This window comes from Cebus imitator, unplaced genomic scaffold (assembly GCF_001604975.1).
Source record: "Cebus imitator isolate Cc_AM_T3 unplaced genomic scaffold, Cebus_imitator-1.0 Scaffold86, whole genome shotgun sequence".
NCBI classification, from domain to species: Eukaryota; Metazoa; Chordata; class Mammalia; order Primates; family Cebidae; genus Cebus; species Cebus imitator.
Window position 1 is genome coordinate 6,332,254 of NW_016107401.1, and position 15,121 is coordinate 6,347,374.

The window sequence follows — 15,121 nt, forward strand, 5'->3', positions numbered from 1 at the left end:
GGTTTTACCATGTTGGTCAGGCTGGTCTTGAACTTCTGACCTCAGGTGATCCACCCGCCTTGGCCTCCCAAAGTGCTGGTATTACAGGCGTGAGCCACTGCACCTGTCTGGTAATGCTTCTTATACTGTGTCTGAAATCTCTTTATTGGTCATTGTATTTGTTTTCTATTGCTGCGTAACAAATCACCACAACCTTTAGCAGCCTAAAATAATACAAATGTCTTGCCTCACAGTTTCCACATGTCAGGAGATCAAGCACAGGTTAGCTGAGCCCTCTGCCCAGGGTTTTAGCAGGCTGAAACCTAAGTGTTGAATGGCCGCATTCTCATCTGGAGGCCTGACTAAGCAAACGTTTGCATCCAGGCACTGCCTCCAGCTGTCGGCAGAATTTATTTCTTGTATTTTCTTGCTAGCTGTCAGATGTGGGGTTAGGGGGCATTCTCGGCTACTAGAGGTCACTCTCAAGTTTTTGCCCTGTGACCCTCTCTACAACATGCTTTATTTACTTCTTCAAGGCCAGCGGAAGAGTTCAACCAGGAAAAGCCCAGGCTATCTTTTAGGGGCTTTACCTGATTAGGTCAGGACCACCCAGAATAATCTTCCTTTTGATTAACTCAAAGTCAACTGATCAGTGGGAGTGATAGTTCACATTCACAGGTCTCACTGGAATTGAAGAGGAGGAGATTACACAAGGTGTATATATTGGAAATGCGATTTAAGAAACCATTTTAGAATTCTGACTCCCATAGGCATTCATTGTTATTTTTTAATCATTGGTGGGTTCTGATGGGAGGAGAGTTAATGTTTGTATTAATCATGGCCTTTTACATATAGATGACTAAAGAACCCAATTCAAATACGGCTTAAAAATGAAGGAGGGAATTTATTGTCTCATTTAATGAAAAAATCCAGGATGTCGGACTACCTTCAGGCATGGCTTGATCCAGAGGTTGAAATGATGTTTTAGGTCTCAGCCCCCCCCCCCCACCCCGCCCCATGACATTGCTCCCTCTGTAGAGCTTAATTCTCAAACAGGTCACCCCACGTGATACTAAAAGTGACTGTGATCAGTTCCAGGCTTATATCTTGAAGGCTTAGCAACCTCTGGGTAAAGACATTGCCTCTTGGCTGGGCAGAGTGACTCATGCCTATAATCCCTGCACTTTGGGAGGCCAAGGTGGGCGGATCACAAGGTCAGGAGTTCAAGACCATCCTTGCAAACACAGTGAAACCCCATCTCTAAAAAAAATACAGAAAATTTAGCTGGGCACGGTGGTGGGTGCCTGTAGTCCCAGCTACTCGGGAGGCTGAGACAGGAGAATCACTTGACCCCAGGAGGCAGAAGTTGCAGTGAGCTGAGATCATGCCACTGCACTGCAGTGCTGGTGATGATGAAATCACTCCGTCAAAAAAAAAAGTCATTGCCTCTTTTCCAAGTAGTTCAGCAAAGTGCCAGAATTGAGTATTAATGGGTGGGCTTTGATAACATACTCACCTCTGAACCCATCACTGAGATTCTGATTGGCCAGGCTCAGGCCACATTCCTATCCCCGATGCTCCACACAAACCAGGTGGATTGACTCTGGAGGAAGAGAATTCCAAGGGAAGGTGAGGGCATTGTTACTGTAAGGCTGGGGAAACACATGCTGGACAAGCAGAAACAATAGGCGCCCATTACAGGAACACAGAGTCAAGAAGACATGACTTCTGCCCTCAAGCAGGAACAGACCTGTACTGGGGAAACAACTTCAGGATAGTACAGTGACAGGAATCAATAACTGAAAACGTACATGTGAAGGGCGCTGACAGTACTGAAGCTGTCAGTGTAGAGAGAGGGCGGGTGGGGATTGCAGCCAGCTCCCTGGAGTGAAATCTCAGCCTTACCACATATACCCTGCGGGACTTAACCTCTGCAAGCCTCATCTGTGCAGATGATAAGGCTTGGAACCTCCTCGGTTTGTGAAAATGAAACAAAACAACGGAAATGAAGCACTCCGCACCATTCCTGGGACATAATAAATGCTCAATAAACATGAGCTGAGTGGGAGAATTCCAAACAGGCTTCCCAGGGAAGGGCAAACCCCATTCAGGAGTGAAAGCCTACAGATAAACAAAGGGAGGGTATTTGAGGGTCAGAGGAAGGGGCTGGGTGCGCTCACAGGGCAGAGCTCTAATAACAAGAGAAGCCGTCCCCACCCCCGCAGCCTTCCTCCGTCAAGTCCCTGCGCTCTGAGCGTCTGATCCGCACCTCGCTGGACCTGGAGTTAGACTTGCAGGCAACGAGAACCTGGCACAGCCAACTGACCCAGGAGATCTCGGTGCTGAAGGAGCTTAAGGAGCAGCTGGAACAAGCCAAGAACCACGGGGAGAAGGAGCTGCCGCAGTGGCTGCGCGAGGACGAGCGTTTCCGCCTGCTGCTGAGGATGCTGGAGAAGCGGGTGAGTGCAGCTCAAAGGCAAGGGAGCCCTGCATTCTGTCCCAGGGAGTGGGGGGCACTGCCCCGGGGAAGACAGGCCAGAGCTCATGATGCATCCTGCCATTCCCACCACAGGTTTCACTGAGGGTGTTCCACCCATCCCTCGTTCCCATCAGCAGAGGGATCCAGGAATCCCTTTGCCCACTCAGCCTTATTAACCCTTCACCTGGCTGCAAGGCCCATTTACTGCATTTGTTGATGTGTTTTTGTGTGCTGGCCCTTATTATTCACACATGTGCTCATCATACAGTTCTTCATGAAATACATTGGGCACCTAATCTGTGCCAGGGCACACACTTTAACAGAGTAACAATAGGTCACGGACCTGCCTCAGTGCCTGCCCAGGCAGTCCCACAGGGCAGCCCTTGCCAAAGCAGGAGAGGGGCTGGTCATACCCGGGCTTTCTGCTAACAAGGATGCCCTGGAGTACAAGCCTGCTGGCATCTCTGCCCTGCTATAGTGAGTTTAAGGGTTGATCAAGGAGAAAGATATAACCACAAAATGGTGTTAGCACACACACAAGTTTTATATTAGTTGTGCTTTTTTTGTTTTGTTTTGGAGACAGGTTCTTACTCTGTTGCCCAGGCTGCAGTGTGGTGGCACAACAGCTCACTGCAACCTCCATCTCCCAGGCTCTATCGATCCTCCCACCTGAGCCTCCTGAGTAGCTGAGATGACAGGTGCATACCAATATACCTGGCTAATTTTTGTTTTTCTGTAGAGAGGAGGTTTCACTTTGTTGCTCGGGCTGGTCTCGAACTCCTGGGCTCAAACAATCTACCCACCTTGGACTCCCAAAGTGCTGGGATTACAGGCATGAGCCAGTGTGCGTGGCTTGCGCTGCGCTTTGACAGGTTTGCATGCAGGAGAAGTCCCTCACAACATGAGACCTTCCAAAGGGGCTGGGGGCTACTACCCAATGTGGAAGAAGTCAAGGGAACTCCCAGGGGAGAGCTGGGGGAGAGGGCCATCTAGGTGATATAGCTCTGCAGCAAGATGGGGAGTCTCTGGGTCAGAGAACTCCAAAGCCACAGCAGCAGATTGGAGTCTCTTATAGACCCAGGGCGTATCTTATCTATAGCTAACAAATCTTGGATACAGTTTCACAGGGTATGTAAAACACAAAGGTTGTATATTTCTTTAAAAGCTGCTTATTTGAGCTATATTTAAAACAACTGGAAGAGTAAAAATTTGAGTTTGGCACCAGCAGGCTTTTGAGCCAACACGTCCCAGACTACCATGAAGAAATAATACAGGGCCAATATACAAGGGCCATTCTCTACTCTTTTATAAAAAATAATACCTGCCACTCTGTGATTGCCACCCACGGCTAGAAAGACCTTTGCTAGTTCTCTCTGCACGCAGCCAGACTTGCTGAGAGCACCTTACACAGGGAGCCTACCTGAACTTTCAGGAGGGCCATCAGCTGAAATCTCAGCGCTCCGTGCAGGTGCTGATGCCCTAGGGCAGGAAGATGATGCTGGACTTCTTAGGCCTGGACTGATGTGGCAGCTTCAAACTGACTCTGGCAGTTCCGAAGTTCCAGAAAAGTTTGTTTCTTTCTTATTTATACCCTGTTTACTTACAAACAGCATTATAACAAGAGCATTGAGGGAAAATAGAAAATTGCAAGGCTTAAAGGAGGAGAAGGAAATAAATATATCCCAAACCTAAAGTAACCTAGTTATAGTTAGGTATTGTATCTATCTTTGAGCTTCCTGGTAGCCAAGGCAAAAAGAAATCAGAAAATAAGTGCCTATGTGCCCTACCTTAACACTTGATCTTAGTCAAAAGACTAAGAAGTAATACATGCCCTGACTTAAGAAAAACAAAGAAAACTTGACCTTTCAAATAGTAAAAAAAATAAAATAAAAAAGTAAGATCTATGCTTTCTAACAAAGAATCTTTGAAATTATGGCTTTATTTACCAAACTTCTGTCTTTGTGCAATGTTTTCAAGTATACGGTACGTGGATAGTTTAGAGTTGTCTGTGGTTTGTTCTCCAAAGTGTTTGCATGGGTTTACATTAGGAGAAAGGGGCATAGTGTTATACCTAAGCCTCTTAAGAACCACTGCATAGCTTGAGATTGGATTTCTACCTCTTCCTAGTAGTCTCACATTAAAGAAATTTTTTTTTTTTTTTTTTTTTGAGACGGAGTCTCACTTTGTTGCCCATGCTGGCATGCAGTGGTGTGATCTCAGCTCACTGCAACCTCCACCTCCCGGGTTCAAGTGATTCTCCTGCCTCAGCCTCCTGAGTAGCTGGGATTACAGGCATGCACCACCACACCTGGCTAATTTTTGTATTTTTAGTAGACATGAAGTGTCACCATGTTGGTCAGGCTGGTCTCGAACTCCTGACCTTGTGAGCCACCGTGCCCGGCCAAAGAAATTTCTTACTATGCCAGAGCCTCGGTTCCCTTGGTAAAATAGAGGTAATAGCATCTATCTTCGTAGGTGGCCTGAGGATTAGAGGTAGCGCACATTTCACCAGGTACCCCTCATCTCCTTACTTCCTCAGATCCACACAGGTATTCAGTTCCCTGGCCCCAAAAATCTAGTCACTCAAACAGATGATTTGAGCACTTCCTATTCTCATTCTGAATGAAGTGGATCCCACGTGGAGCAGGAGTGAGAATGCCTTCCCTACAGTAGCCCCCTCGGTTGTGATAGCGAGTTCTCCTTGGCTGCCCCTTTCTGGAGGCCCCCTCCACTGACTCAGGGCCTTGCTTGCTTTGCCCAGCAGATGGACCGAGCAGAGCACAAGGGTGAGCTTCAGACAGACAAGATGATGAGGGCAGCTGCCAAGGATGTGCACAGGCTCCGAGGCCAGAGCTGTAAGGAGCCCCCAGAAGTGCAGTCTTTCAGGTAAGCAGAGGGCCCCGGCAGCCCCCCTCTCCCTTTCTCAGCCAACCCACCGGCCTTAGCCTTCTGTCTCTGGTCTCACTGCTCCCATCCCTTGCTCACAGAGCACTGGCTTTCTCTGTAACCGATGTTCATCTTCCACCAAGCCATACCTGGCTATCCATGAGCTCTGCAGCACGCTTCCCCTGGCTGTCTTTATCGGTCCCCACACAACTGAGCTAATTTGTTAGATCCTCTTGTTTAATGAATGAGCCACCTGCCCCAGCCTTCCCTCATAGTGTTTTGTTTTGTTTTTTTTTTTGTTTGTTTGTTTGTTTTTGTTTTTGGTTTTTTTTTTTTTTAATTTTTTTTAAAGATGGGGTTTCACCATGATGGCCAGGCTGGTCTTGAACTCCTGACCTCAGGTGATCCACCCACCTCGGCCTCCCAAAGTGCTAGGATTACAGGCGTGAGCCACTGCGCCTGGCCCCTTGTAGTGTTTTCATCACTGGTAATTGTGGAGGTTGATAAATAAGCCTGGGGGTGATGGCTGCTTGCTGGGCTTCCCTGGCTCTGCCTGCCACCTGCTAGGATCTCAGGAAGGTGCTTTCTTGCCATGCTGGACCCCAGTGTATCCTTGGAGGGCCCTGAGTGCCATTTGGCCTGGACCTCCCATTCACAGAGGGCCTAGCGTTTAGACTTCTGATGTCCTCTCAGGTACACGTTTGTGTATGTGCTTAAAAAAAAAAAAAAAAAAACTCCTTTGTGAAATAAACATTTAAAATGCACAATAATTTGTACAAGTGTCTTTGGGCATCTCTTAACTTTTTAACAAATTGAGAATCTAAAACAAACATTGGAAGTGGCCCAAGGGTCCTTTGAAACTCTGAGAAGCCTCTGATTTGATTTGAACTAAGGGTCATTGTTCATGCTAATGGTCCTTTAAAGCAGTGGTTCTCAACCAGGGGTGACTTCTCCCCTTCCCTCTGGGACGTTTGGCAATGAGCATACATTTTGCGTTGTCATAACTGGAGGTCAGAGGCTGAGGACATTGCTAAACATTCTGCATTGATGTACAGGACAGCCCCCACAACAAAGAATTCTCCTGCCCAGAATCTCTGTAGAGTGAGGTTGAAAACCCCTGCTCTAAAGGGATGGCCTCTCTTATAGGGAGAAGATGGCGTTTTTCACCCGGCCTCGGATGAATATTCCAGCCCTCTCTGCAGATGACGTCTAATTGCCAGAAAAGTGTTTCCTTCGTTCTACTGACCAGGCTGTGAACATTGACTGTGGCTAAAGTTATTTATGTGGTGTTATATGAAGGTACTGAGTCACAAGTCCTCTAGTGCTCTTGTTGGTTTGAAGATGAACCGATTTTTTAGTTTGGGCCCTATTGTTATTATTAAAAACAAGAACAAAACAAAACACACAAAAAAACAGAAACAAACAAACAAAAAAAAACCAGCATTAAAATGATAAGATTGTATAGTTTGTATATTTAGGAGTGTATTTTTGGGAAAGAAAATTTAAATGAACTAAAGCAGTATTGTGTTGCTGCTCTTCTTAAAATCCTTTAGATTTTTTTGTTTGTACAGCGCCACCTTTTAGAGGTCTTACTGCAATAAGAAGTAATGCCTGGGGGACGGGAATCCTCATAGGACGTCCCGCACTTGTCACAGAACAGCTAACTTTTCCTAGTTAACATATTTTGTACAATATTAAAAAAAAATGCACAGAAACCATTGTGGGGGGGATTCAGAGGTGCATCCACGAATCTTCGTGAGCTGTGACGTGTTTTTATGTGGCTGCCTGACATGGAGCGGGCGGTGTGATAGGCTGGGGGGCTAAGCAGCCCAGCCTATGTGGGTTTCAGGCCACGCTGGTCTCAGATGCCCAGTGAAGCCACTAACATGAGTGAGGGGAGGGCTGTGGGGAGCTCCATTCAGTTTTATCTCCATCAATAAAGTGGCCTTTCAAAAAGAATCCCTTCTTGCTCTTGTTCTCTTCTCCACCCTCACTTGGTCTGTGTTTCCCTGATTTTTGACTCTCCCTTTTCCAGTCATTTCTTTCCCACCCATCCCCAGTTTAGGAAACATTTATGTTTTCTTTTGCCCACTCCTTTCATTTGCTCATTAAGTTTAAATGACTGCTCAAATCATTGGGAATCCACATCCCCAAGTTAGATTGGGGATGCTCTCTGCACTGTCTCCTTCTATGGAATTTCACCCCACCCAATGAGAGGTGACTTCACAGTTTCTTCATATGAGCATCATTCCATGTCGTCCCCAACCCAGGGATAGTAGGTCCTAGAGCTTATGTGTTTCATGCTGCTTATGTGGCCCGTATTCCTGCCCAGCTCAGAGCTTTGCAGGGTCTATTGCGTCAACATCAGAAGTCAGCCTCTAACAAATAGCAACAGCCACAAATCTCTTCCTCCTTCCTCTCTGACATTACCCTGTTGTACCACCCAGCAAAGCATGCTGCACCAGCTATATCAGAATCACCTGGGGCAGCCTATTAAAAATGCAGACTGTCAGGCCCCTCTCTAGACCCACTAAACTATCCTACCCACCCTGGGACTGTCCCCAATGCCAGTGTTTTACCCGTGTTCCCTCTGTAAGTCTTAGGCATGCTGCAGTTTGAGATCTCCACTGGTATAAAGTGAGTGAAGCCCAGGCAGAGGCAGGCAAAATGGTGAGGCCAGTACCCTACTGGTGAGTCACACAGGGAATGCTGAAATTCATGGCCCTCTCCAGGCCACTGGGGACCCGGGGCGGTGATGGAGGGAGTGGCACCACCTTCACTTGCTGCTGAGGCTCTTCCCCCCTCCCCAGAACACTCCTTACCTGGCTGTCTCTCCTCATGTATAAGGAACCTCCAGTGATGGAGAATCTACTCTTCTTCCCCCTGTGGCTTCCAGGATCTCTGACAGTCAGTCCCCCCTGGATAGCTGGTATCCAGCGCAATTTCTCACCACTGGCCTGGGCTTCCTCCTGCCCCATGGCATCAATCTCTGATGTTCTCTCTCCTTCCACTGAATTCCACGGGACACATTAAGGGTTGACTTTATGTCTTCATATGTGTATCAATCAACATCTTCCCCAACTCACTTGTACCAGGTTGTAGAGCACGAGGATGGTCTCATGCTGCCGTGTGGCCCCCATGCCTACACAGCTCTGAGCTTTGAGGAGGCTGCCCTCCTTGCTGACCCTGTGATCTTTTCTGCTGAGGGCACTGGCCGCAGCAACGGGGCAGATGACCCAAGCTGGCTGTAAGTGACCCATCTCTTTGGCTCCCATGACTAGACCAAGGAGAGGCATGGGGCCAAGCCAAGCCATTCAGAACCCTTCCCTAGCATTTTCCACTCACAGGTTAGAGATGAGAGTTTCTCTTGCAAAGCTCCAGCTTCACGGTGAGGAAAGAGACCCTTAATTCTCTTAAGCTTCTGAGAGCCCTTCCTCCTAGACTTCTATATTGCATTTCAGTAGAAGTAAAGGCTGGCAGACCGGGTGCCACCCTTAATCACACTCCTATAGATCCCTGGCATGGTATGGAGGAATCTTTCCAGAAGGCACTGTTTTTGCTTAAACACGATCAAACCCCCACCTAGTCACGTACCCCATGCCTACTTCATGGATCAAGACCCTTTCACATGTAATTTCTAGAATTATAAGACTTTAAAAGGGCAAGGATTTTCTTTGTCGAAGAGCTCAGTTGTTTGTATTTTCACCTGCTGCAGCTCCCAGCTGAGCAGCAGGTGAAAATACCTTAACTTCCTTCCCTGTTCGGTGTTTGAGAGGTTTGCAGCTGCTCCTGCTTCAATGGGGGCAATGGCATTAGGAAAATAAGGACAACCTGCAAAGGGAAGCAGATGCAAGGGATGGAGACAGAATGGGGGTGTCCTGGGGATCTTGGAGCCTGAATTCATTGGCCTGAGAGGCAGCAGAGGACTGTATTTGCAGTCCATTTGGACTCAATAAAAACTTTGAAGGGCACATATGTTACGAAATTCCTTCTCAGTGACACATTCATCTGTGCTTAGTTCTCCCAGCAAGGGTCAGCCCCTCACACTCCTGCAGCATCAGGTGCTATGAAGCAGAGCTGTAAACACCCTCCCTGTGTATGGGAAAAGCTACATGGAGCAAATCCTCCCACCCGGAGAGGCGCATCTCAGAGTCACTTCAGCTGTGAGGACGTTTGTGGGGAGAACCAGACCGCCTCTGTGGAAGGCCAGAGTCTCTTCCAGCCATGGAGTTGAATTCTCTATAAACACTTCACCAGCAAACCACCATTCGGTTGTTTGCCTAGAGACAAATTCAAAAATAAATAAATGTTCACTTGTAATGGTGCATGTGTCTTTTCCAGAACCTTCAGGAAACAAAGCTGGGAAATGTAAAATGACGCCCTCAAGCTCACATACATAACAAATGGCTATAGCTAGGATGCTGAGCCCATCTTTCAACTCCAAAATCTGTTTTCTTTCAGCTCCAGCTTCTGTTTCACAGTGTGGCATTACCACACTGCACCACAGGAGGCCCTAATTGTAGGGCCTTAGAATCCTTGGTCTTGAAGAATGAAGTCACACATTCCTGTGGTTTCTCTGCATAGGGTGGGGAGAAAGGCAGGGTCCCAGGATAGTAGTCTGAAAAAAAGACAGCAAACCTCACTGGCTCTGATTCTCCTGCTCCTAAAGGCAATGGTTGCCTTTGAGTCCAGACCGTTTTGCAATATGCACACGAGCTTTCTACCTCTCAAGAAGGCTAAGGACCTTAGCTAAGGCTAAGATTATTCCAGTTAACTATCGCCTGCCTTAGCAGGCTCCAGCCAGGCTGGCCTTTCTTTTGCTCCTTCCCAACACCAGCCCTTTGTAGTCCTAATTCCTTCTGCCTGGTGGACTCTTCCTCCACGTCTTCACACCGACTTTACATGGCCAGCTCCTTCTCACCCTTCAGGTTTCAGCTGAAGCCTCACCCCTCAAGATCCCTCTCCGCCCTGGAGCATAAGCTCTTAAAGCAAGAACCTCATTTGCCTTGTTTTTGTTAGGTCTAATGTAGAGTGGGTTCTTAATATTTGTGAAATGAATTGAATGAATGGATGTGATGAAAGGTCTGCCCCAAAGGTGTATTTGGTTTCTACACCTTTGTCATTCAAATCAGGAAGCCCCTGGGTGGAACAGGGGTACTAAAAGCTGGTTTTGACAGGCACCAGGGTGCAGACCCCCCCTTAGATGCAACTCAGGGCATCATCCCCTGCTCCTAGACACACGTGTGACCCCACAGCATAAAGAAGCAGAAGTGATTGGGAGTTCACACACACACAACATTTAAATTCTCTGAAGAGCCAAGCATGGTGGCTCATGCCTGTAATCCCAGCACTTTGGGAGGCTGAGGCAGGAGGACTGCTTGAGCCCAGGAGTTCAAGACTAGCCTAAGAAACATAGTAAGACCCTGTCTCTACAAAAAGTAAAAATTAAAAAAACAAAAGCTGGGTGTGGTGGCTCACACCTGTAATCCCAGCACTTTGGGAGGCTGAGGCTGATGGATCACCTGAGGTCAGGAGTTCGAGACTAGCTTGGCCAACATAGTGAAACCTAAAATTTTTAGTAGTCTCTAATAAAAATACAAAATATTAGCCAGGTGTGGTGGTGGGTGCCTCTGTAATCCCAGCTACTAGGGAAGCTGAGGCAGGAGAATCACTTGAACCCTGTGCCCTTTATCACGTCAGGGTCACCACCTGAGACGTGGGTCTCACCACCTGCAGAAATCTGACCTGCAGACCCCGACTCAACTATGGATGAATGAAAGCACTCTCACACCATTACAGTGTTTCAAGTGGGCTAAGGATGGCCGTTGGCTGCTTTCAGAGGGCAAAATGCAACCAATCGACTCAGACCCTCTGTCTGTCCACACATTTATTCCCTTAAGATTTTACAACAGAGGTTCTGAGTTAACACACTTGTGGATCATTAACATGGTTAAGAGAGTGGTTTTATGACTGATAAAAGCTTTAGGTTCTGGGCCTGGAGTAAATGCTGTTAACAGGCAATTCCCCTTCGAACTCCCCCTGAGAGAGCCATCCAGCACAAAGTTAACATGAGTAAACAGGGTGGAGACAAATAGGTATGGGGTAAACAGACTTAACTGGGAAGAGCCTCGTCGCTATTTTTGTCCAAATTTAATGGACCTGCCGGCTGCCTTTGGCCTGCCCCGAATAAAACCTTTTGGCCTTCCAAAAGGTTTGAGACTAATCTATAACTTTTCCTAAATATTTTCTTTAATATTTTGCCAACCACCCCAAGTGAATAGCAGCAGAACTCATGAGGTGGAGGTTGCGGTGAGCCGAGATTGCGTCATTGCACTCCAGCCTGGGCAACAGTTGAAACTCCACCAAAAAAAAAAAAAAATAGCCAGGCATGCTGACGCACACCTGTGGTCCTAGCTACTAGAGAGGCTGAGGTAGCGAGGATCCAAAGAGGTTGAGGTGGCAGTGAGCCGTGATCGTGCCACCACACTCCAGCCTGGGCAATAGAGCAAGATCTTGTCTTAAAAAAAGAAATTTTTTTTTTGAAAAAAAGCTTATTAGGCCGGGCGCGGTGGCTCATGCCTGTAATCCCAGCACTTTGGGAAGCCGAGGTGGGTGGATCACAAGGTCAAAAGATCAAGACCATCTTGGCCAACATGGTAAAACCCCGTCTCTACTAAAAATACAAAAAATTCGGTGGCTCACGCCTGTAATCCCAGCACTTTGGGAGGCCGAGGCGTGTGGATCACGAGGTCAAGAGATCGAGACCATTCTGGTCAACACGGTGAAACCCCATCTCTACTAAAACTACAAAAAATTAGCTGGGCATGGTGGCGCGTGCCTGTAATCCCAGCGACTCAGGAGGCTGAGGCAGGAGAATTGCCTGAACCCAGGAGGCGGAGGTTGCGGTGAGCCGAGATCACGCCATTGCACTCCAGCCTGGGTAACAAGAGCGAAACTCCGTCTCAAAAAAAAAAAAAAAATACAAAAAATTAGCCGGGCATGGTGGCACGTGCCTGTAGTCCCAGCTGCTTGGGTGACTGAGGTAGGAGAATCGCTTGAACCCAGGAGGCGGAGGTTGCAGTGAGCCAAGATTATGCCACTGCACTCCAGCCTGGGTAACAAGAGCAAAACTCCGTCTCAAAAAAAAAAAAAAAGAAAAGAAAAAAAGCTTATTTACCCTGGGATGGGTCCTTTTCCTTTTTTTACACTTGTATTCTTGTAACAGTTTTATTACTTAAATAGCTAATACTTACTGCAGAATATTTACACCGAAAGTATGACGAAGGGTGCGTGAGAGTCATGGCAGCAAGGCTTTCCACTCACTCGACAGACGCAGGCACTGCTCTAAGGTCTGCTTATTCCTAGCTCACTTATCCTCACAGCAGTCCTATGATACAGGTACCATTATGATCATGCCTATTTTACAGTTGAGGAAGCTTACCCAGAGAGGTGCCATTACATGCCCCAACAGTTAATAAGTGATAGAACTGGGACTAAACCCAGTGTCTGCTCTTTAAGGCACATCCCTACAGTGACGGGTAAGTCATTTTCACACTTTTGTCCCCACCTATCCATTTCCCTCCCTAAAGATGACATCTCAGGCCGGGCGCGGTGGCTCACGCCTGTAATCCCAGCACTTTGGGAGGCCAAGGCGGGTGGATCACAAGGTCAGGAGATCGAGACCATCCTGGCTAACACAGTGAAACCCTGTCTCTAAAAAAAAAGACAGCATCTCTTGCCAATTTCTTCTTTGTCCTTCCAGAGAGGCAATGCCTATGTAAACTTATATGTGTCTTCATTTTTTTTTTCCACCTAGAAGCGCACCATAAAGATACTGTCCTGAACTTTGTCTTTTCTCGATAAGGTATCTGGTATCTTGGCTGATATGTTAGCTGGTACCTAGATAAGATATCTGGTATAGTGACTCACACCTGTAATCCCAGAAAGCCAGTCCTTGGGGAGGCCAAGGCAGGTGGATCACCCGAGGTCAGGGGTTCAAGAACAGCCTGGTCAACATGATGAAACCCCATCTCGTCTAAAAATACAAAAATTAGCTGGCATGGTGGCACATGCCTGTAATCCAGCTACTTGGGAGACTGAGCCAGGACAATCACTTGAACCCGGGAGGCAGCGGTTGCAGAGAGCCAAGATCACGCCACTGCATTCCTGCCTGGGCAACAGAGTAAGACTCCGTCTCAAGGAAAAAAAAAGATGTCTGGTATCTTATCTCAGTAAGATATCTACTCCTTCATACAACTATGTAGTATTCACTGAATGGATGTGCCATGAGTTAACTGAGGAACACATCTGTTGTCACCAGTCACTTGATTTGACAGTGCCTAATTTCTTTGTCTATACATCCTTTCACACATGTATTTAATATGTCTGTAGATAAATTACTGCCCTCATTCTTTTTTTTTTTTTTTTTTTTTTTGAGATAGAGTCCTGCTCTGTCACTAGACTGGAGTGCAGTGGCATGATCTCGGCTCACTGCAACCTCCACCTCCTGGGTTCAAGGGATTCCCCTGCCTCAGTCTCCCGAAAGTAGCTGAGACTACAGGCCCGCCACCATGCCCAGCTAATGTTTGTTTTGTTTTTTTTTTAAAGACGGGGCTTTCACCATGTTGGTCAGGCTGGTCTTGAACTCCTGACCTCAGGTGATCCACCCGCCTTGGCCTCCAAAGTGCTTGGATTAAGGTGTGAGCCACCACGCCCAGCCCGTAATTTTTGTATTTTTAGTAGAGACAGGGTTTCACCATATTGTCCAGGATGGTCTCAATCTTTTGACCATGTGATCCGCCCACCCCAGCCTCCCAAAGTGCTGGGATTACAAACATTTCAGCCACCACGCCTGGCCTGCCCTCATTCTTTAAATGCACTATTAGACTCCCAGGTAAAACTGTAACATGCCTGCCAGACATTTCCTCTCAGCATGCTTGCTGCCTCCATTGCTTGAAGGGCAGTAGAAAAAAGGTGAGAAGCTGGAAAACGAAAGTCCTGAGTGCCATGTCCACACTGCACCTACATCCAACTCCAGGATTTTGAGCAAGATGAGATGCCTGCCTTCTTCCCTGAGCGCTATGAAGATTCAATGAGATTATACACTTAGGTAGAGAAGTGTAAGTTGCTAATGGATGGTAGGAAAGTTGTTATACTCTAGTAGGGAGTATTTTCTAGTTGCTATATTCTAGATGATTCTGGGAATAACTAAACCTTATATTACGAGTCCGCTCTACACCTTTAGTAAGGTTTCTCTCAGGGCCCTTGGGACTGAATAAATGTATTATTTTTATTTTTTTAATTTTTGTCTTTTTGAGATAGAGTCTCTCTCTGTCACCCAGGCTGGAGTGCAGTGGTGTGATCTCAGCTTACTGAACTGCAACCTCCACCTCCTGGGTTCGAGTGATTCTCCTGCCTCAGCCTCACGAGTAGCTGGGACTACAGGAGTGCACCACCATGCCCAGCTAATTTTTGTATTTTTAGTAGAGACGAGGTTTCACCATGTTAGCCAGACTGCTCTTTAAGTCCTGACCTCAACTGAACCACCTGCCTCGGCCTTCCAAAGTGCTAGAATTACAGGTGTGACCCACTGCACTGGCCTGAATAGATGTATTTTGGAGAATATGGTAAGTAATAAATTTGCAACTAATCACAGAGTAGCTGATAAATATACATGAAGCTAATCAGAGTATCAAAAGAACACAAGCTTGCTATTGTAGTACTTTTTACCATTTACATTTATGTATTTGATTCTTTTTTTTCTCTTTTTCTTTTTTT

General features: G+C 46.9%; 1 protein-coding gene across 1 annotated transcript in view; it reads left to right on the plus strand.

Annotated features, from left to right (window-relative positions):
- Window positions 1-7,303, plus strand: part of WWC1 (WW and C2 domain containing 1) — a 189,512-nt gene extending 182,209 nt beyond the window's left edge. The window contains exons 21-23 of the mRNA XM_037740631.1: window positions 2,205-2,438; window positions 5,220-5,344; window positions 6,491-7,303. Coding sequence (XP_037596559.1) covers window positions 2,205-2,438; window positions 5,220-5,344; window positions 6,491-6,557 — 426 coding nt within the window. The 3' untranslated portion in view covers window positions 6,558-7,303. The remainder of the gene's footprint in view (window positions 1-2,204; window positions 2,439-5,219; window positions 5,345-6,490) is intronic.
- Window positions 7,304-15,121: the final 7,818 nt, after the last annotated feature.